Source organism: Girardinichthys multiradiatus, chromosome 17 (assembly GCF_021462225.1).
Source record: "Girardinichthys multiradiatus isolate DD_20200921_A chromosome 17, DD_fGirMul_XY1, whole genome shotgun sequence".
Lineage (NCBI taxonomy): Eukaryota > Metazoa > Chordata > Actinopteri > Cyprinodontiformes > Goodeidae > Girardinichthys > Girardinichthys multiradiatus.
In genome coordinates, this window is record NC_061809.1 from 25188410 (window position 1) to 25212537 (window position 24128).

General features: G+C 37.4%; 1 protein-coding gene across 8 annotated transcripts in view; it reads left to right on the forward strand.

Moving 5' to 3' along the window:
- Positions 1-24128, forward strand: part of magi2a (membrane associated guanylate kinase, WW and PDZ domain containing 2a) — a 305513-nt gene that overhangs the window by 199126 nt on the left and 82259 nt on the right. For all 8 annotated transcript variants that reach the window (XM_047389222.1, XM_047389220.1, XM_047389221.1 and 5 more), the window contains exon 6: positions 5977-6056. In XM_047389222.1, the coding sequence (XP_047245178.1) occupies positions 5977-6056 (80 nt within the window). The remainder of the gene's footprint in view (positions 1-5976; positions 6057-24128) is intronic.

Consider the following 24128-nt stretch of genomic DNA (forward strand, 5'->3'; position numbering starts at 1 on the left):
TATCTTTCAAAAGCACTCAGTGTTCTGCTAAACCACAGGCTTATATTTGTGAAAGTTGAAGTGTACATTTTGCTTCTGTATGAATAGACTTTATTGTACGTTTTTTATGTACTCTAGAACGACACTTTTCCAGAGTTCCAAACCAGTTTGTTTGGGCTTTCTTTGCATGTGTGGATTATTTGTTTTGTTGCCGATATCTGATGTGAATTTTATTTATCTGGCCCCATTGGAAAAACTTTGACATGTTAAATATTTACTTTACCTGCTGTGTATTTCAGTAATCAGTTTCAGAGAGATTTACATTGAAAGATTAGACACTGATAAAAATAATAGATTTTATTTATTGAGACAGACTTTTCATACATAATGCATCGTGTGTAAGCTTTACTGAGACGTTTATCCACTGTCCAAACTCACAAAAAAATGATATGAATTTTTTTTTGCCTCTAAGTCTGACTCATTGGAAGCAAAATATAATAAAAATGAGGGATGGCTCAAGAGTTTTAGTAAACAGTAATGACCTACAGAAAACACAGTAAAATAGTTGACATTCTGTCTTATAATCAGGATTTATTACTTTTATTTAGTTTTGACAAAAGATCACCACAGATTGAGCAGAGTAGGAGATCAATCTTTCGCAGCTTTGGATAAATATCCAGTTATCTACATTATTAACGTGGAGGAAAAATGTTGTGCTCTATAACTTGTGTTTCAAATTTGTAAGAAGCAGCTTTTTTGGCACCCGCTGCTTAGGATGTGTACAATATCCTCAAACTAATATATCTAACTTCTGATATTTTTGAAATCTCAATTACCATTTCGCTTGTTGTGCATAGGTAAAAAACAAACTTTGTGCCACTTGTTTGTCACAGCTCCAGTTATTATACGCTTTGTCTTCATATTTCTTTGGCTGTACATACAGGAAATATTAGTCCCGTAACTATTTCCTTTAGCCATGTCTTGACTTATGAAGATCAACACTACCTAATTTCAACATGTTTTGTTGTCTTTTTCATTTTGAGGAGTGGCTAAGAGCCAAGGTCCGCTGTTTGAGATCCCAGTTCCTAGCTACTCAGACCAACATAAGAATGAAGCGTTTATTCCAAGATGTTTGTTACATTTATTTTACAGACTTTCTTAGGTGTGCCAGGATTCACACCACAGGTACTTTTGTTAAAAAAAAAAATTTCTCACTAAACTATGGCATTAAAAGTCTGCCGTGTGCCATTATGCCACTGCAATTAAAAAAAGGAAACTATATTAAGGTTTTTGTACAGGTCCTTTCCAGCTGTTCTAACAAATCTGGGATCTATGTCCTCTTCCAGCTTTGTCTCACCTCCAGTTTTCAATTATTGCTCTGACTGTAGATATGTGAATATTTAAGCTAGTCACCATTTCCTGACTGATGACAAACACACATCGAGCTTACATGTATGACGTGGGCTCTCGTCTTTCCCATTTTGAAGAGTGGCTAAGAGAAATTGATACCTGTGTCACATGATAGTTATCCCCCGGCAGTCAGGAGGTCATGGACTACTAATTAAATCTTCTTAAGCTGTCTGATCAACGTAAAAAGGTAAAGTAAAAATTATAGCTGCATGTATTTTATCGGAATGTTACAGAGCACAGTAACTGTGGCACAAATCATTTTGTTAAAATTTATTTTTATGAAGAGTTTTTTCCCAATTGAATAAATGTAGTCAAATTTGACGATGGATTTTTCCATATATTTTTTTTCAGTGTGAAATTATGCTACTATAATTTAAGATTGATTCATTTTAAAGCTTCTTGCACATCTTTACCAGGGGTTCTGATAAATGTGCAGGGAGGGACTTTAACATACTACAGGGACAAAAAGGTTGCTCATTTTCAAATTGCATTTCACAATAAATACTTTTTTTGTAGATTCTCTAAGTCAATGGTCTTTTCTAATAGTCCTTTTGAGGTTTTTTTTTTTTTTTGTGCATGTTACTCTCTGCTCTTGCAGAAATGGTTGCATCGAAACAAAATAAATGAATCCGTTGTGGTTTAATAAGGATTTAAAGGTCCCCAGAAATCCAGTGTAATGCTGAACTATGCTGTAAAAGCTCATTGCAGTTGTTAGAGCTTTACAGCTTCAGTAAAGCTATAGGTGAGTCTTTATTTCACAAGAATAATGGAGTTGCTGCGTGCTTTTGAATTGGTGGGGAGGGAATTCCACGTGCATTTGGTTCTTATGCATGAACCATTAACGTTCAAACAGACATATTGTTTTTGCTGTCATAAAAAATTTTGTCATTTCTCTCATCAGGCTCATTTTTTTTTACTAAACTCAGATTACTTGATTGGATCCTAAAAAGCTGCTTATATTGTGGTATTGTTATGCAGTCAGTCACATATTGACTCCTCGTGTTCATTTAACGCAGCAACAAACCTTTAATCCCTCCCCCCAGTGGAGATGACTTCTTGGGCTCCCCCCATCCACCGAGGACATTACCAATTAATTTGCTTAGCCCCCTGAAGTGGTAGCTTGGTTATCATGGTTGCCAAGATGTTGCTTATCTGTGATTGGCCACCACATGAGATCAGTGTATTTATCTACAGCCCTGAAACTGAAGCAGCTGCAAAGAAGAACTGACAAAGTTAAAGAGATAAAAGTGATGCTAATTTAAAATAGTAAAGATAGACTGGGAGGACAAGGACGTGATGGAGGCTGTAATTTTTTTATTTATAAATATTAATAGATGACAAGAATAGAAAGGGAAATGAGTCAACAAAGAACGAGGAGGACAGAAAACAGGAAGGACAGATGGAGAAGAATCAAACAAAAAGCAAAAACATGGGCTTACCTGGAAGAGCCTCATATTTTGGCCCCATGTTGAATGTGGAGCTTCATATGCCGCATTTTTCTTCTTTAATGTGCGTCCATCCTTCACTTGGTCTTCTATTTATAGCCCTTTGAACGCCAGCATCAGTTACATTTATCGGTCACATACAATAGAGAACACAGAAGTAGAATTAAAACTGGAATATATTGTATATGTTTGTATTTCTAGTCTTGACTTTTTTTTAGTATAAATCATTTGTTTAGATGTGAGAAAAAGGGGAAAATGCAAATGTATAACTTTAAGAGCTTACTTTAGTAGGCTACTTAAGCTGTGTGTGTTCAAAGATTCACAACTGTCTAGATATTATTACAAAATCCAAAAAATACTAATGTTAAGTAAAAGGTTCCATTTTTAGAGAAAATTAAAACCTTTTCCCAGCAAATCAAGTCGTTTGATCCGTGCATAGTTCTCTTTAAACTTAACTACATTTTCTATGCTGTGCTATATTGTTAGAGATGTTAGAATGATGCAGGTTACAACTGTATGCTTTAATATGTTCATATTTACCATGAACATTTATTTGGAAGCAGTACAGCGTTTGAGTTAGTTTTTGATATTCTTTGATTTTAATGCAGTATCAGTAATCAATGCTAATTAGCTAATGTAATAGGTAATGATCTTTTAGCCCTTTGTTTTGGTTTTTTAGTTACTAAGTTATGCTTCAATGTTCCTTATTTCTTTACTGCCTTAAGGCAATACATACTCTGCTAGAACAGAGAGATTGGTTATTTTACTTGACTTCTTGTAAAGGATAAAATGTCCTGGCCACAAAGGACGTTTTAACTCCTGGGAACTCCTCACAGGTCCTTTCCACTGCAATATTTGACAGTGTAGAAATCACAGCCACTTGAAATTTCTGACCTGTAACACAATATTTCTCACACCACACATAAACATGTTTTATCCAGATAATGTGTAAAGAACAAGCTACTTCAACAGAATGACTTCATTTATAAAGGTATATAAAGGCCTTTCTACATGGACTGATAAGAGACTCTCATTGTATGATACATCTAAGTAAAAATATCAATGCACAGGATCAAATAATTTAAAACAGAAAATGTAAATGTATAATATTGATGTTTGCTGGCTGCTTCCATTTTGTGTGACCGGAAATATTTCTAAACAATCAAATAGATCCTCCTTGTAATCAAGGGAAAAGTATGTTAGCCTTTTTTAGCCAGCTGGCAGGCAGTGCACAGATACAACTCAGGTCATGCCAGAATTGTTTTTAGCAACTCATTAAAGGACCTTTAACCATAGAAACGTTATGAGGGGATATTTTAACGTTTTTCTTTACCCTAACTTTTTAAAACCACCAAAACCTCAATATCAGAAACAGGCCAGTTCTTATAAAGTATGTATAAATATTTTAGACTTTCAGCGAGCAGCCCAGGCAAGGAGCTTCATGGTTTTAGGTGTCCAATCAGAAATATTTTCTATTAGATGTTACAACAAAAACTCCCACAAAGTTTGCACATGAAGCAAAAGATGGTGGATAAATAATCTTGATAGCTATGGATAGAGATTATCCTGTTAATGCTTCATCTGTGAACATATTCCTGCCCAGCTGAGCCTTTTCACTCTCACACCAACTCATTTATCCAGGATAGAAGCTGATGTCTGAAGTTGTTTTTATGAGTCATGCTGTGACTATTGTAAAATTATATTAAAATTACTGCCAGCGTATTTTGTTGACTTTTTGCATGGAGAACATGGATTGTTCATTTGAGCTGCTTGGTGAGATCCTTTTGACTGTTGCCAGAGCAGTGACAGAACACCTTGTACATAACTGCTGGTTTCAGGCTGCTCCTGCAGCAACAAAGAACCACCGCAACCACACCATGTCGTTTTCTGCATTTTCGAAACAGTCTGGGAACTCAAATGGTCCGGTACAAGTAGGCAGCACACTTCATTGTTGATAAGCACCTAAAATCCTTTCCTAGACCCTGCAGACATCCTCACCATTCTTGCTTTGATGTAGTGGGCCTTAATCTGGTTTTAGGGGGCCTCAATATTTGTGTCACTGCTGAGCCAAAACTGTGAGGAAAAATGAGCAGTTGTTTGCCAAAAATTGCACGCATCTTTTGGCACAATGGATAGCTCCAAGCATGCATTTTCCTCTGTTGTCCACAGAACGATGAAAAGATCCCATGGATCAGGAAACCTGCCTTTCACTGTCAAAACTGCCACTGAGTCTAGAATGACTAATTACAGTAAGTCCTGTGGGAAAACGAAGTTCCTGTCGCACAACCACTTTCCTCATTTGGCATGAGCTTTGTTTGAGCAGAGTGAGAAAGGGGAAAAGCGTGAGACTTATGCCAGATGCCTTTCTTTAGAGGTTGTGGGAGCAAACGTTGGTCATGGATTACTCAGCTAGCAAAGGGACAATTTCTAATTGCCATTTAACTGCAAGATAAGATGCTGTTTTCCTATTTTTTTTTTTATATTGTTCTTTGTATTCATACTGTAATATGTTAATGTATGTGTTAATCCTATAGACTAAAAAATGTGTACATTTTTGTATTCACAGTAAAAAGTTTTGAGTGAGCCTTATTACTGCAGTTTTCACATCTATCTTCACACTTTGCTTTGTTATTGTCACATAGCACACCTCTGCTGCCCTCCATCTCCTCCTGCTGTTGTCAAATCACCATGAAAGAAGATCAGTGATCTCTGGATGTTCACAGAAGCTTTGTAGATGCATCAAGTTTCACCAGCATTTCTTCCTATCTGACCTCAGTCCAGTTCTATTCTTTAGGTTTAGAAAAATTGTCAGTCCAATGCCTGGTCTCATTCTTTCAGTCACAACCCTTATCGATCTATCTATTTAACGCTCATGCTTATTTTCCCCTCCTCCTCTGCTTACTAATGAGCGACAGTAAGCAAATTGAAAAATAATGATTACTTTTTAGTTCGCAGAAAGCGTTTATGTTAACTCTTGTCACTGTTTTGAAGCCAGACTCTCAAGGGAATCTCATCTCTCCTCTCTGAAGTGATTCATCAACCGTATTAAGAATCCACCAACCTCGCTTCTCGCTTTGTTCCAGGTCTCCTCTCTCTCAGCATCGACCACACTCCTCACTCCCTCTCTGTCTTGTCTTCACAGCCACAACACTAAGACAACATCGTGGTTGGACCCAAGGCTCGCCAAGAAGGCAAAGGCACCCGAGGAATGCAAAGAGGATGGTGAGTGCAGCATGTCCACGATTTGTTCTTTTTCACACTTTCTCGCATTCATTGATGTTGGCCGCAAAACTGCATTCATTTTATTAAATTAAACCGCTCCTGCTAGTGTAATTCAAAGCAGGATGAGCTGTCTTTGTTGGGTTCATATTTTATAAATCATATGGGCTGATTTCCATGTTGGATGGTTGCTTTTTTAGGCAGTTAATGTACTGATAATGTCCATGTGTGGCGATAGCGGTTGTTGTCAATCGGAAGCCGCGTCCAGAGAGACTGCAGGTCACAAAAGACTTCTTTATCCTCAACCGAGGGGATCTGAAGTGTCCTTTAACTGCCCACACTCTCTGAGACAGATAACTATTATTGCAGCAAAAATTACAGAAACATTAATAAATGTGTAAGCATTGTCTTCTTTATGAGATTTTTCGATTAATTTGTGAGCAGGAAAGAGATTTTGATACTAAATAGGAGTGGAGGAGGAAATAGAGACAGCCAAGAGAAAATTGTTGCTTTAGAGCCTCATTAAGTGGATTTTAATCCATCATTATTGTCTCATAAAATCAAACAAAATAAGCCAATAAGACATATGTCTTAGTAAAAATGATATTTCTTCAAACGAAAGCTGGCTTTATAATATATTGGTATAATGTGAGCTGAATAAATTGAATGTTGCTGTTTTGTAATGACATTAAGCAGGCAATTTTATCCTTACTTAAAAATAGATTATCTTTCAATTTATCCAAAGAAATACTTGTGTAGCTGGTAAAACCCCCAACTCTTCCTTAGACATGAAAAGGATAAAAATCTCCAGGATGATGAAATGACACAGAAACAAAGACAGAGACACCAATGAGGAATTAGTCCAAATGTGATTGAACCTTTTATCTCCACCACTTCCAGTCCCATTATTTCCACTGAGAACGCCCCAATTCTGAAGATACTGTTGATGTTTATAAGAACCGCTGTTGATCCAGAGTGTTTCATCAACTTAGATTTCCCAGTTGAAAAACTTCAACAACTGCTTAAAACAGCCGTACGTTGAACCAAAAACTGCCATCCCATTATAAACAGGGATCCAGTGCAGTAATTTAAGAACGTGTGATATGGTGCATTTGTTGGTGTTGGTCAGGACTCTGACGGCAGCATTGTGGATGAGATGCAGCTGTCGGGTTGATTTTTTATTTTTATTTTACAGAGACCAGTGAAGACACCATTAAAACAGTCCAACCAAGACATTCATCAGTTTTTCTGTGTCCTGTTTTTGATAGAAAACCCTTTAATAGGGTGATATTAATAAGATCATATGCTGATTTAGTAGCAGACCCATACATGGTTGGTAAAATGTAGCTCCAAGTCCAGAAAAACACCAAGGTTTCTTGTATGCTCTGGAAAGAGTTGGACACAAATCTTGTCTGTCTCCTGTTAGTATTTAATCCTCTTTTTGCTGACTAATTCAGTTTTATTTCCTTTAAATTGTCCCAAGGTCCCCGTCTTGTCTTTACACATTCACAACAGATGCCAACTGGCAAAATAACTGTTGGATAACTATTAAGCCAAATGTTTTGATAGGTTTTAGGGTTGAAATGATCTAAAACAGGCCATTTTACACTTGAATCTATAGACTGGCAAACTGATATTATTAGCCTTTGGGCAAAAGCTAAAGAAGCTTATATTTTTCAGGTTTTAGTGGGAAAAAGCTTAAGATAAAAAAGCAAATGTTGTAAAACATACGAACAAACATCTTTTATGCTTTTACAGATATTTTGGTCAAAAAAAGCTTAAAAAAGGCCAAACGCTTTTCGTTCTTTTTGTAGTAAAATACCCTGCAAGGCTTCACTACAATCAAAAGTAGTTAAATAAATATTTTAGCATTGAATTATTAGCTAGTAACGAAAAACGCTAAAAATGGGCATCTTGTAATTCTACATGTATTTATTAGCTGGCAAAATGACAATGTTGCTGTCAGGTCAAGTGTCTTTACATGTTTTACTGGAACAGAAAAGGTAAACATGAAGCAAATTACTTCACTTTAATCAACAGTTGTCAAAATTATAAAGTTGGCAACAAACTAATGCCTGATAATCCAAAACACTTATCAATTTTATTCTCTAAAAAAGCTAGAAAAAAATAAAAATGTAAGTGCAATGATAACCTTGGAAACTGACGATGTAAGCATGTCACTAATAATTAATGTACCAAATGCTTTTAGGTGTTTTGTCACAAAAACACCTAAAAGGGAGCGGATGTTGCTCTATAATCAAAGCTGTTGAATTGACAGGCTAATGAGCCAAGCATTTCTTGAGGTTTTAGTTTTCAAAAAGCTATAAAGAAAAAGCAAATGCAGTAATTTTGTTTATACAAGCTGGAAAATAGTGTTGCCAATAATAGCTATCAAGCTAAAGTACTTTACTTGTTTTAGTGGAACAGAAACGCTTAAAAGAAGCAAAATAAATGGCAAAATGACAGTGGCAGCATAGACCCAATAAGCCAAAGGATTTTACATGATATATTGCTATGAGGGAACGCTATGACAAGGCTAACATCCAACTAAAGGCTAATGAGCCAAATGTTTTAAAAGTCTGTGCCATGTTGGTGTTGAAAAATATTTAGTTTTTATTTTATAATGTTTTTTGGGTTAGAATTGATGCAAATTTAGGGCCCAAATATGTGCAGCAAGCACAGATGTAAATGGCAATTCACCCTTAAACTTTCTGAAACCATTGGTTTTCATTTTAAGTGAGTATGAGTGGGTTTGTTATTGACTTTATTCAGATGTTTTTGTTGCACACTATTTTATTTTTTTCTCCTATGCAAATAAACTTCGCTTGATGGCTGAAAAGGGTCTTGTCAGAAAATTTAAAACTCTTCCTTTCACCAAGACGGCTTGTTAAATCTGCTCCATATTTCTATTTTTAATCCTATTTATTGAATTATCTTACAGAAGTACTAAAACTACAGAAGTCTGTTTCTTTTCCAATAGCAGGTCTGTGTGTTTCATAGTGCACACATGTAATAAAAAAAAAATTATGCACTATTTTTAATTATATGACTTTGCGTATCAGAACTTTAAAAAACAGACATGCATTAGATACACAGTCTACATGCTAAAAAAGTTTGTTTAATAAATCATTTTAAAATAAATAAATCATATGTTTTCTCTAATGTTAGAAAATGTGACATATTCTGGACATTTCGCCTGGAAAAACCAACAAATCTGTTTGGAGTAACAATAAAAAGCTCCAGTGACTGGGTTACATAAGTGTGTACACCTTTAAGCTAATACTGTGTATGAGAAAGTTTTAATTCAATAACAGTTTTCAGTTTTCTTGTGGTCTATCATCACGCCATGTCATGACATGGTATTTTGTCCACTCTATCCTGCAAAGCTTCTCCAAATCTGTCAGTTTGTGAGGATATTCCTTGTTTAGGTAACCTCTGTTAGATTTATTTCTGGACTCTGGCCAATCCAATCAAAACCTAAACCTTAGATCATTCTTTATTGATTTAGATGTATATGTGGACTCATTGTGATACAAAAAAATGAAATCTCTCTTCATCTTCAGCTTTTTAGCAGACACCTGCAAAATGTTTGGTCAAAATTCACTTGTAATTAGAACATTAACCTCAATAGAAACCCTAGTTATGACTAAGGAAAGGTAATTCCCTAGCATAATGCTGCTGCCACCACCAGCTTTCTCTGTGAGTATGGTGTTGCTTTGGTGATGAAGTTAGTTTTCTCAGACCATAACACTTTGCTTCACAGAGTTTTTGGGATGTTTTAGCAAAACAATCTTGCAACTCCTATTTTTGGTGAAGACAAGAGTTTGTTTTCACATAAACATATTTAATATTTGCCTCCTTCCAGTCCAATTTCAGTCCATTTATCATAGTTCCATTTCACCCATCACAAAATCTGGGCGTTTTGTACAGAGGAGAGCACACTTTTTATATTTATGAAGTTATGTAAGAAAAATAAGTCAAAAGCTTGCACAGCCTGGTGGCACCAGCCATCCCTGGGAGCTTAGCTCAGTTAGAGATAAAGTAGCTACCTCTGTAAATTTCATATTGATTGGTGGGAAGGTGTGTGTGTGTGTCTATATTTGAGCTATAGCTATGCACCGATAAGCACTAAAAGGATCGCAGGGTGGAGTCTGTGAGGCGTGACCGGCCAACAGGCTGAAAGGAGAAGGGTGAAAATGCATAAAGTGACTTTTCTAATGTGGAGAATGGCATGCATAGTTAGGATGTACAGCAGTGAACACAGAGAATTCAACATTTATCTCTAAGATCTATATCAGGCAGGAACCAAGCAATATATGATGAAGAGCTTGGTCCATATGACTTCAGCTGGATTGAGAGAGCCGTGACTGATTCATCAGACTTTCACCGATCATTTCATCCTTTGTTGGACTACATTATCTCGGTTAATATATGTCTACATAGCTTAAAGGATTATAAAACACTTCTATGAATGTCTTCTTAGAATTCGCTTTTAATTGTGTCGTGATACGACATCTTTGGACTTTGTTGTGGTTTTATGTTTTGACTTTAGTTTGGTTTTGTAGTCATGGTTGTTTGTTTATTTCCTGCCTCCTAGTGTTTGTTTTCTCTCCCTTCGCTCCTAGTTCCTTTTGTGGTTGCTTTCCTGTTTCTTGATATGGTTTTATTATTATTATTATTATTATTATTATAGTTCTTTGTCTCCCTGGTTTCTCTTGTTTAGTTTCTCATTTAGTATCTCTGTGTTGATTATGTTAGGTCTGCTTTAGTTATTGTTTACATCTTGATTCTAGTCCTCGTTTCCTCTGCTTCATTCTCAGTTTTGTTCTATCAGTGTTGGTTTAGGTTTGTTTACTTTTGTAGTCAGGGTTTCCTTATGGTTTCTATCTTGCTAAGTTCTTAGGTTGTTGTGTTCCCTCCAGTTTCTCAGTTTCCTTCAGTTCATGTTTATTCTTGATTCTATGCTTTATTTATCTTTGTCTATAGTTTTGCTTAGTTTTGTTCACTGTATTGTTTATTCGTCCCTTCTCCATGCTTTAGTCTTCGTATTAGCTTCACCTGTTCCCTGTTTCTTTGATTACCTGCCCTTTGTTCCCCTCTCGGTGCTCTGTGTATATTAGTTGTTCTGTGTGCTTAGTTCCTCGCTGGTTCCTTCTGTTTCTACCCCGTTCCCTACCACGTCTAGGCTTTGTTTATGCTCCGCTCCTGAAGAGTGACTTCTTGTAAGTTTTTTGGCTCGGCACCTTTGTACACCTGCAGTGATTTTGCTTTCTTTTTGTAAACGTTAAGGATTTCGACTATGCTATGTTTTTGATACGTTTTGTAAAAGACTTTTGAATAAAGAAGAAGCTTTCCTTTAACATGCTGCTGTCCAGCTCTTGCCTGCATGTTGGTCCTTCCCTAAACCCCACCGTGACAAATGGATTCAAGTTGTGTAAGCAAAGTGACTCATAATTGCAGATAAATTAGGGCTCCTTTAACTAGCATTGAAAAAGTAAAGGGAAAAATAGGTTTACACCAACAGTATCTTTAATTAGTGCATATCTTTGCATTCACTCATTTCTGAGGGTTTTTGTTCCATTTCCCTTTATTTAATCATGTTCTCTATGTTTAGACATTTCAGCTATTAAACACAGGCTGAGTAATGCTTAAAACCTGGAGATTAATGTCTTACATTTCAAAATAAGACAGAGGTGATTGTTTTTGAGTAAAAGGACCTTATTTCAGAACACAGCAATGCTATTGGTCTTTTGAGCTCTTAATTTACACCTGTCAGGTACTTTGTAGTTTCTTTCATAATAGTTTTTAATTTGATAAACAGGTCAGTGCAGTAGTCCAGTCTGGCTTTTATCATCCGAGGTTAATTAAGAAAATCAACCACTATTTACCTTATAGTGGCCTTGACAGGGTGATAAGTACTTTTATTATTGCTAGACTGGACAACTGGAACTCTCGCTATGCTGGTTTGAACAACTCTCTCCTGTATCACCTGCAACTGGTCCAAAACACTGCGCCTGGTCTGCTCACGATTACCCCTATAATTTAGGATTGGTTTCAGGATTTTAACTTTGGTTTTTAAATGTCTCAACAGTTGGTCAACTCCTTATCTAACAAAGCTTTTACAGAAGCATAATCCCAGAAGACGTTTGAGGTCAGAACTCAGTTTGACGTTGCTTTTAGAGAGCTTTTTCTGTTGCTTTTCCCAAAATCTTCCTCTTTCTGTAAGGATGACAAATACCTTGAAAGATTTTAAGTCCTTTTTGTAGACCCATCTTTTTAACTTGGATTTAATTCCAGTTGACTGTTCTTATTTTTAGTCTTTTAATTTCCTTTAATTATTGTTTTTAAGCTATTCTTTTCTAATTTTTATGTTTTATTATTGTTTATTTTCTCTTAAATTTATGGATCAGTCACTTAAGCCGTGTAAACTATCCCATATGTTTTTTTCGGTTTTCTTCAAAGGAACAAGACATTCAGCTTGTTCAATAGTTGTATTTGGACTTTTGGAGTTTTTCTTTGGAACTGGCTGAGAGTCTTTAATGTATTCATGTGCAGGAAAATCAACAGAGTTGAATCATATGATGTGCTCTCACTCCAGACCCTAAAATGTTCGGTAGACAATCTTCAGACAATCTTAAGCATGGAGGTCCACAAGGTTGTGTTCTTGGCCTTGTTTTATTTGTGCTTTATTCCTTTATATCATTTTTTATCTAAAGGAACAAGCTGATTAAAGGACATTGTAAGAGATGCAGATTTAAATATTCTACAGTTAGCAGGAGAACAGAGTTTTTCTGTTGCCATATTTACCATGCTGATGATAATCCACTTTCTACTACTATTAAAACCCAGTGTATCACCAATGGGTGAATTTACATTTGAAGAATAAAGAAACAGGGATTTAAGAGACCTTGCTCACGTTTGACATCCGTTTTTATGTAAAATACCTAGAGGGTACCTTGACTTTTTGTTTTTGAATTTTTTATTTTTGCATACCTTTAGATGTGTTGATGCAAATGCCATACAGTTTGACAATGCAAAATTGTTCCACTGTCTTTCATATGCCTTTTAATCTAAAACGAGCAATCTGTGTCTCTTTAGCATATTTTTGTGCCTTAAACTTCATTGTAAAATCACTTTCTGAAAACACTACTACAGCAATGTGATTTGTATATTGTGTTTGAATACATTTTTTGTAATCCTTTTTAACATTTTATGGGTTTTTTTCTCTTTCACTCTGGAGAGGATATTTTTTATTCACTATAAATCTGTCAATTTCCATATATGGAAAGGAAAGAAATACACATTTTGTCGTTTTTGCCCAAAAAGATTAACTTGAATCAGAATCAACATCCCTGCCAATTTTTTTTTTTTTAAACAACCAGGCTTGGACAAAACCACCAAAAAATTCAGTATTGTTTTTGTTTGTTTTGGGGTTTTTTTGTGTTAAACTTTTGACCAAAAACTGTTTAAACGAGCATTTTTTGTATGTCCAAGGGACACAGGTGTGACTCAACGTCATCTTCCATATATGGAAGTGCTTCCTGATTTTAGTGTGCCTGATTCAAAAGGCTGTTCTTAAATTTTAAAATTAATTATCCACTTTTAAAAATAATGTAAGGAATAATTGCAAGTTTGGTTCCCTGGAAGTTTGCACAAATCAGTTTTATGGTTGCTCTTTATGAGCTTTGCCTCACTTTTTTGTAGCTTCATATTAAAGAAATAGGATTTTAATATAACGTCAGCATGAAAGTAAGCTCTAATATCACCTGTCAGATGAAAGTCTCTGAAGTGAAAATTATAATGTTCTGGATTTTACATAAACTGCAGCACCAGAAGTAAACGATGTCACCTTTGGTTAGGTAAACAAGTTGTTCTCTGTTATGTTTGAAGTCTGCCGCGACCTAAACACCAGATCCTGTCAAAGCGCGCTGAGAGATGACGTACGATGGGTTTATTTTTTTTCAAAGCTACATCGGCTCCAGTGAAGACCGAGCAGTTGATATCACAGGCGCCTTTTAGTTGCATAACTCACTATATAAATCTCTTTCAGACTCTCTGCCATTATGTTTTCTCACCTCCTCTTTCTATCTCCAGATCTATCTTTGTCCTCTTCTCTTTGCCACCTTCCCCGCCTCCTGTCTCTCCTGTTTTTTGTTTTAGAAGAAAGGAAGTAGGACAGGCTCTTTAATTTCCCCCTTTTTTACTTACTGTTATAGCAAATATTTGCTGGCTGGGAGAAAAGAACCACAGGAGTTGCTTTATTCTGTACAAGTTCTGCTCCTTTTTCTCCTAACGTATTCAAACATACAGTGTGTTGCAGAGAGCATTTTTACATCTTCCAGCTTTCCACCTTCTGTCATGTTACAGCCCCAAACTTTGTATCTTATCTGGAGTTCATGTGTTGGACAAATGCAAAGTATTGCATTTTTATGCAGTCTAGAGGATAATGATTAAGATGTGCCTTGCCTTTGCATTTAGCCCAGTTTCCCTCACGTCTTTGCAAAATAGCTCATGATCATTCAGACTCGATTGAGACGGTGTGGAGATTTAATATCAAGTTTTGTCAGAGATTCCCAACTGAATTATGGTCTGGACTGTGACTAACCCATAAACATGCTTTGATCTAAAGCATCCCACTGTAGTTCTGGGTGTATGTTTAGGGTTGTTGTTCTGCTCGAAGATGAACTTCAGCCCCAGTCTCAAGTATTTTGTAGCCTCTGATAAGCTTTTAATCAACTCTGACTAGCTTCTCTGTCTCTACTTTTCCACAGCATGATGCTGCCACCTTCATTTTTTTCCCATGTTTAGATGCGTTTAAAGTCATGTGTAGTGTTAGCTTTCTGCTGCACATAACACGTGCAAAGAGGCCAAAGAGTTCAGTTATGGTCTCATCTGATCAGAGCACCTTCTTCCACATTTTTCTGAGTCCCCTGGATGGCTTGTGGCAAACTGTAAACAGGACAACGGCTTTCTTCTTGCCACTCTACTCTATTAAGGCCAGATTTGTGGGGTGTGTGACTAATATTTGCCCTGTCAATGGATTCTCCCACCTGAGCTGTGCAATTCTGCAACTCCTCCAGAATTACCATGGGGTTCTTGGCTGCTTCTCCAACGCATGCTCTTCTTGCTCAGCTTGTGTCTTAACTGGTCTGCAGTTGTGCCACCCTCTTTCTATTTTCAGATGATGGATTGAACAGAACTCTGTGAGATGTTCAGAGCTTGAGGATATTGTTTTTATATTCTAACCCTGCTTAAAACCTCTCCACAACTTTTTACCTGACCTGTCTGCTGCGTTCGCTGTCTGTTCAGTAATGTTTTCTGACAAACCTTTGAGGCCTTAACAGAACAGTTGGATTTATACGGAGACTGAATTACACACCAGTGGACTCTGTTTGCTAAGTGATTGGACTGGAAAATCTTTTATTTAGAGGTATCAGATTAAAGGGGTCTTAATTAAATCCTAAACTTAAATCCTACTTGAAGGACAGGGACGTTTTTGTGTCAGTAGGTAACTTTACATCAGAGACCACAAAAATCACGTGGCGTTCCCCAAGGGTCCATCTTAGGGCCCCTCCTATTCAATATCTACATGCTCCCCCTAACTCAGACTTTAATAAACAACAATGTAAGTTATCATAACTATGCAGACAACACACAGCTATACGTTACGATGTCACCAGGTGACCATGAACCCATTCAAGCGCTGGGTAAATGCTTAGAAGAAATCAATGCATGGATGGGCCAAAATTTATTTCAGCTGAATCAAAACAAAACTGAAGTAATAATCTTTGGACAAAAGGAAGAGCGTTTAAAAGTTAGCAGCTTCAGTTAATACAGCTAGAAACCACCAGTCAGGCTCGATACCTGGGTGTAGTGATGGACTCAGACCTGAACCTTCAGAGCCACATAAAGACAGTAACATGGTCGGCCTTCTATCACCTAAAGAACATCTCCAGGATTAAAGGACTAATGTCTCAGCAGGACCTTGAAAAACTAATTCATGCGTTCATCTTTAGTAGAATTGATTACTGCAAAAGTGTCTCCACAGGTCTGCCTAAAAAGTCGATCAGACAGCTGCAGTTGATCCAGAACGCTGCTGCCCGCGTCCTCACTAGAACTAAGAAAGTGGAGCACATCAGCCCGGTTCTAAAGTCCCTACACTTGCTCCCTGTAGGTCAGAGAATAGACTTTAAAATACTTCTTTTAGTCTATAAATCACTGAATGGCTTAGCACCAAAATACATTACAGACTTGTTGTCAGTGTATCAACCACCCAGACCTCTCAGGTCTTCTGGCTCAAATCTACTGGAGAAGCAGCTTTTAGTTCTTATGCTCCACTAATTTGGAATAAACTCCCAGAAAACTGTAAAAGCGCTGAAACCCTAAATAGCTTTAAATCATGAGAGTAGCCTTTGAATGTGTTATCTAAACATTATTAGTTAAATTTTCGGTCCAATTTTCCTTTCGTTTTCTTATCCATCATTCTATTCTTTATTTTTTTTAATTACCTCTGTTGTTTGATTTTCTGTATCATTATGTTTTTCCTTATGTACAATTTATTTAAACCATTCTAATACAGTGAAGTTTGTGATTGTAGCATCACACAATGTGAACAATTGATTGAATTTGTACTTTTACACACTACTGCTGGTTGGAAAGATCAAACCGATAATTACTCTTTCAGAGTTTGTTTGTCTTTGTTTCTTCATGTTTCATAAGTGCGCTCTTTCTGCAGAAGGTTAGCGCTCTGAGTTTGACACAGACGCAGTGTGAATGAACACTGACAGGGAGGGGGGATTATAACTCAGATGATGCTCAGGTTTGAAGGATGTTAATCGTATTACAGAGCTCTTTTGTCTTTCGCTTCCACGAATCCCCCGCAGACATCACATGTCTGCATATAGAGCGGCTTGTAATTACATTCCGATCATGTGAGGAGCTTCGCCGGCGAAGCGACAAAGTTATTAACCATATCACACCGACAAACGGTGGGCTCACACTTTCTTCTTCTTTATTCCCTCCTGGGAAAACAGCAGAGCTTGTGTTTAACCCATTTTTCTATCTCTTCTCATATCTGCAGTGTGTATGTATTTTCCGTTCATAGCTGCATCTGTCCTGTAGTTGGAGGCAAATCTCCTCTAGTCAAGGAAAGGCCATCTCTCCTGTTAACTCAGCCGTCCTTTCAGGCAACTCTGTAGGGCTTTAGAGATTGATTTTTTGTTCCCCCTATTTTATCTGGAATGCAGGAAGTTTTTTAGGGTACACAGCGGGTGTGTGCAGTCCTACAGGTGAGTTATTATAAACGTAGAGGCGCGGCGCCCTCCTTCACCTTGAGGCTCCTGCACCACTCGGTTTGGAGGTGCAGGCGTAGCTGTCTGCGACATGATTGATGGGTGTATTTTGAGAACATCCACAGCAGAGCACGCCTGAGGCCTGGAGATTGGAGCAGGGATCCATGTGTGTGTGTGTGTGTGTGTGTTATCAATGTAAAATTAGCTGTCAGTGTGAGTTGATACCCGTCACAAAGAGTTTTCTTCTTTCAGCTTTTTTTAAAACTGAGTCATTAAAATTTTTATAAATGTCCAAATCAGACTAAACCTTTATTGCATGTTGCAAAGACACTAGTTTTTGTAGCCATTGGCAAGCTCCTGATCTGACTTTTAAACATTTAATGGCATCCGAGTTTCAGGCTTTTAGCTGTTGATTTGAGTTGAATTTGAAGAATTAGGAGGTGCTCCTCTTTTGTTATTGTGTCCCTGGCAGCAAAACAGTCCCATCCCATAATACTGCCACCACTATGCGTAACAGCTAGTACAATGTTCTTAGTTCTGAAAGCCTCACCTTGACTCCTGCTAACAAGTTTTTAGGTATTGTGGCCAAACAGCTCAATCATTGTTGAAAAATCTGTTGGCTTGTCCATATGAGCAGCTACAAATTTCCATTATTCCTTGGCTTTATGCAATTCAAAATTGCTTCAAGCAGCAAACCTACCCACAGCATGATGCTGCCACTGCCATACTTATTTGGAGCAATCCACTCAGGCTTGCAAGCTTCCCCCTATTTCCTCAGAATGTCAGCCAGCACCCTCACAAGGTATTTTGCTGTAGTTGTGGGGTGGACTTGCACGTTGCACATCAAAACACATTCATCTCTGGGACATAGAAAACATCTCTTTCAGGAACACTCATGTTTCATTGTATGAAGCACTCTCTTGTGGATGACAGATGAAACACTTCCTAAAAATAAGCAAACTAACCTCAATGAATAAAAATAAAAATAAATTTACCAATTTTATGCATGCTTTTAACACAACTGTTGGATCAGGACTTAAGCTTATCTTACCATTAAATATATTCACAGGACTATTGCAACAGGTGATGTTATAGTGTTGGACGTCTCCTGTGCTGCTTTCTTTCAGTAGGATATACTTTTTCCATTCCTAAACCAGTTTTGATGTGCGTTTAGGATCATTATCATGCGAGAACAGCTAACTGTTAATCAGACTCAGCTGTCTAGCTATTGATTTCCTTCGTTATTACATCCACTTGCAATGCATCAGCACCACTGGCATCAAAAAGCCTATCATACTATGTCAATTCTGCAAAATCACTAAGATGTGCAAAGGGTCTCGATACATGATGATGGATGATGTAAAAAGTAGCATGTGTGTACATATGAGTTGTTGTATTGGTTCAATATGTTGCAAGGGTTTCTTTCCATGTCTTTCTGTCTGCAGTGGTCTCCTTATGTGACCTGAATACAGAACTTTCATTTAATCATCACCATCCAGGAGGCAGTTTTTAATTACTATACTCACTACCCATATATATACTTTTCAGCATTTAACAAAAGGGTGTCAGGGAATAAAAATTTTTCAGCCCCTAAAGGGACAAGTAAAGGTGTTAGTCTATAACAGGTGGAAAGTAAAAAAAGTGTACAGATTCTTACCAAACAAATTTATAAAGAGTTTGCAAACTAAAGTATTTTGGGGACAAAAAATAGCAGTCAGTGCTAGGTCAAGGTTCAGGGCATACGCCTGGAACTTCGTGATAAACTAGAAGCCTGTTTTTCTTCTGTTTTTCTTAATCCACTACCTAATTCACTTTAAGTCAGAAACCTGTGAGATTTCCCAGGGTTGTGAATATGAAGACGTTGATTTCCCAGAATGCATAACAGAAAAAACAAGTCGTGAACAAGAATCATAAGAACTGGAAAAATAGCTTTGACTCTTTCTTTAACAATTTGGTCGCATTTATTTAGCATATTTTAAAAATTAATTATCTTGGTCCTGTGGAAAAGTAGATTTTGCAGTTTATGACCTTCACTGATTCTCTCGTTTGTCTGACAGCTGCTTCCATGTGGCCTAGCTCTTGTTCACACGCTTGTATTCATAGTATTTTTCCTACTATCATTAGAGTTGAGCCCTGAAAAGAGAGAAAGAGGCCAAGGAGGAAAATAAGACCATAGTTGTCATACTGCACATTTGTCTACAAATTTCGAACACTGCTCGATATTTGCCACAGGTTTCCTTTGGTTGTCAGAGTGCTACGTCACTGGTCTAGGAGACTGTCATGCTGAATGACCCTTCAGGTCATTCCCTTAGGGTTCCTTTAGGCACAAAGAATTTCTGAAAATGATTCAACCGTCTCTGCAAATGGTTTTTATTGCAAAGTTCAAATTTATTCTGGTGTTTGCAATAAAGAAATTACACAAGACCAGTTATAAAGTTAAATAAATCTAATATTACAAAGATTTTATCAAAATTTTACACTAAATGCCACTTTCCACAGTAAGTACTTTCCATGCACTGAAAGGAACTCCCTCCTTACATTAAGACATGGCAGTGGCTTAGTGATAGAAATCCTGAGAGAAATATCAGGAAGCTGAGGTTTGGGCATCATTGGACCTTCAAACAGGACATTGACCTCAAGCATATCTCAAAGTCCAACAGGACTAGTTTTAGAAGACAACCTGGATGAAGCTAGAGTGGTCAACGGAGGTTTTAGCATGCAAACCTAAGAATATTAATGAACTGGAGCCCTTTCTGCATGAGGAGTGGGCTGAGATTGCTCTGGAACGCAGCCATAGGTTAGTGTCTGGTTATAAATCATCTTTGCAGCAGGTCATAACACCAAAAAGGTGCTCTGCTAGTACTAAGATTTGATATGCATTCCTCTTGGTTCTGTGTTTGGTGCCACCTTCTGAATGAGAGTATAATTGTCAGTGCCATCAAAAATCGGGGCTGTGAACAGTTGTCCAAACAGCCACAGGTTAATAAGGCATCTTCAATGGTGTAGTATGCTGCAGCAGCAGTTTATCTACAGTTGAGAGGAAATGGTTAGATAAGCCCATCAGGAAGGCCAGCTCTGTGCTAGGATAACCCCTTGACCCAATACAAGTGGTGGGAGAAACTCTGGCACCCCATGCATGAAGCCTATTTCTTATTTTTGTTAATTATATTTTACCTTTTGTGAATCAGCATGCTTCTATTTACCTGTCACTTTGTTGCTGGTACAACTGAATTTTCCCAGGTTAAAGGACACTTCTGTTCTGTTCTGTTAAGTGGACGGTCCAGTACCGGCCACTAATTATGAAGCCCAAAACAGTAGGATGATTTTAGCATGGGCATAAAATCTGTTAAAAATCTCAGAAAGTACAAAATGTCAGGTACCAAACTTGGTGTGGCCAAGTTACCACATATTCCAACAAATGATGATTGGAAACATAAGACAGGGAGATAATGCACCACCTTTTATTGCAAATTCAGTTTCCACATTAGACTTTCCTTTTGTCTGTCTTTATTAATGCATTGCAATAATTCTTGGCGGATTATCCCCATGTTTCCTGATGAAGGGGAAATAAATAACTCCATGAGCTACAGGCCCTGCAGTGTTTTGGGCTCGGTGCTTTTTAAACTATCTCTTTATTATCAGCCCTGTTCCCCCCTTCAGTCAAACAGAAGGTGTTAAATTGCCGTGCAGGTGAGATTTTCTCTGCCGGGTCATTTTCATCCATCAGCAAACTCAGTGAGGTTCAGAGAATATTACATCTGACAGGGCCGGTGAGCATCGCTCAAAGCTCTCAGCATCTCTCTCTTTAACTGGATGGGTTTGATTATAACAGACAGGGAGGAGGCTTTGAGGTGAAAAGCAGAAAAATATCTTAATGTATTTGTTTTTGAATTCCTTAAACTACTGGTAATTATGATCTAGACCTATTATGATTCACATAAGAGATGTTTTTTTATGCTACATGTGGTGGTACCTTATGCAAATTACGAATTCAAAAGCCTTAAACACTTTTAAAACAGAAAGTGGCTGTGCATTATTGTGAAATAAAATAGTAGGTTTTTTTTCTGCAAACATCATTATTTTAAAGAAGGCAATAGATTAATTCCCAAAAGATTTGGCTTCTCGCTTTAGTATCTGCAAAAACTCCCCTAATTTATCCAGTAAGATGTACCCAGCTGTAGCTTTTATTAGAGCCAGAGTAATTGTGCTCATGTGAAACAAGGTTGCATGAAATACATCATTTTTATTTATTTTTAACTCAGTGGTGTTTGCTCACTCTTCAGCAGCTGAATTATTCCCAGCATTTTATATTAAAAACAATCAGTTGAAGAAAGGGGGAGAAGGCTTTTGTTGTTTTGCATCCACAGGAAAGACTAGGCGTTTAGCGGGTCCTCAATTATTAAAAAATAAAAACCGAATGAAAACTTTAAAATACATTTGCTCACAGAGTAGATATTGCAGCATTATAACATTTCTAACATTATTACATTGATTTTCTTTTTTTCAGACTTTTAATTTGAGCAGATTTATTCAGTGCAGAAAACAGAATATTATGTGTACCACACTTATTGGCAGCCTTGCTGGTAACACTATTACCTGTTGCCAGCAGGAAAGCAGAGAGAAAGATCTTTGATCATTCCTCTTTGTGGAATATCTCCACATCAACCAGAGTCCTAGGTCCTCTCCTAGATGCTCTTCTCTTTAGCTCACCCCAAAGGTTTTTCTTTAGTGTTTACATCTGGGGACTTGGATGGCCCAGGAGAGAAGGTAAATCTTGTACCAACTGAGCAATTTCAGTACTGATTCGGCCATTTGTTTTGGATCAGTACCCTCCTAAAGGACCAAATAAGAACCATCTTTCCAGCTGTTGTGTAGAATCCACCAGCTTTTTACAAATGTCCTGGTATTTCACAGATGTTCTGGTACAAGGCATTCCAACAAGTTCCTACGGCCTTTGAAAGTGACACAGTCCCGCAGTATCACAGATCCTCCACTGTACTCTACAGTAATTATGATCTGCTCTTCCCCACATTAATTCGTTCTTTCCAACCAGACTCGCCTTGAGCTTGTTGAATGTAGGACAGAAAAGAGTTTTCTTCTGGCTAGTGGTTGATATACTTGGTATATAGTTTTCTAACAGGGAACTTTGGAGATGTTTTAACACCCTTCCCTTCATTCACTGTGTATGGGTCTTATTAGTCATAACTCCAGATGTTTTAAACTTTTTAATGGTTGCCATTTTCATTTAGTGATTTCCTTTCTTATGAGGATCTAATTAAATCTGACTTACTTGAATGAGATGTTCTCTTGTCTTTCCCCTTTAGAAAACAGCTAGGAAAACAACCCATCTGTGTTACATCATATTAATGCCTCTGGGAAACCAAACGTTTTTAGACATTACAACCAAATTACAGAAGTAAACGTTTTACAAATGATTTAGTTCCTTTATAAATGTATTTTTTAGGGCTGTCAATAAATATAAATAAATAATTCATTTTCTAAGATGGTAAAATATTGAGGCAAAAGCCAAATATTGTACATCTAGATGTGTTTTGAATGTGGTAAACAGTAATGAATAAGCGGTTTGAAAGTTATTGAAATAGAGGAGATGGGGGCAGCATGGTGGCATAGTTGGTCCCGGGTCAAATCCCAGCCTGGGGTTTCTCTGTATGTAGTAAGTGTGGGCTCTCTCCGGGTAGTACAGCCTCCTCCAACAGTCCAAAAACATGACTGTTAGGTTAACTGGTTTCCCTAAAGCATCCTTAGGTATGAGTGTGTGTATGCATGGTATGCATGTCCTGTGTGTCTCTGTGTGGCCCTGCGGTGGACTGGTGACCTGTCCAGGGTGTGTCCAGCCTTCCACCTAATCACTGCTTGAGTTAACCTGGTTTAACCCCCCCTGCAAGGATAAGTGAGTATAGATGATAGATGGAGTTCGAAATTAGATTATAAAATCTTTATCCTGATATGTTCCAGGAGAATTGCATGTGGCCGTGTATTTTAAAAACATATTTTTTTATATATCCAATATGTTTCTCTGGAGCTTTTCTGTCGCGTTCTGAAATGCTCTACCTCAGTTCCTAGTTTAGATGTCTGTTCCAAGGGCCTTTTGTCAATCAGTTTGTGCAGAGCTTTTTAGGTAGGTTAGGTGGTATGTATGTTGTTTAAGCTTATTTCATTATTTTATGTGAAAATAGAGTAGCTGATGATATTTCTGGTTTATGTTTAAGCTCACTGGCAAGCTGCAAAAATACACTTTAGATCAGATCCCTCACATGATGGTATTTATACTCCTAAATCTTCTACTCAAATGTCAGTGCAAACTTTTTTTCTGTGTTGACATTTAAAAGACTTTCTAATTGATGTCATATATACATTCAGAGCTCCAGCGATGCAACTTGTGTGTCTCTCACTAGATTTTGTGTCTGGGTTGGCAAGAATAATGTTTCTCTAATCAGTCCCAAGTCAGGTTCTTCTCCTAAAATGCACGCCCAATTCAAAGGTGACATAAAATGAAACTGTGCCCTGTGCACCATCCAGCTAGATAGAACTCGAATTTGGGTGACTTAAGAAAGGTCTCGAGGCAGTGAAAATGTTTCAATTCAGCATCTTTGCCTTTCAAAGCTGAAAAAAATGAAGAAAAACCCTGCAGAGTCTGAAGGCTGTGGGGTTTGTCACACTCAAGTCCAAATTAGGAAAAGGGGAATAAAAAACTTTTGAGCCTGGAGTTCAACTTCAAAGGTCTCTCTCAGGGTTCATTTATTACAAGGACGTGCGAAAGAAA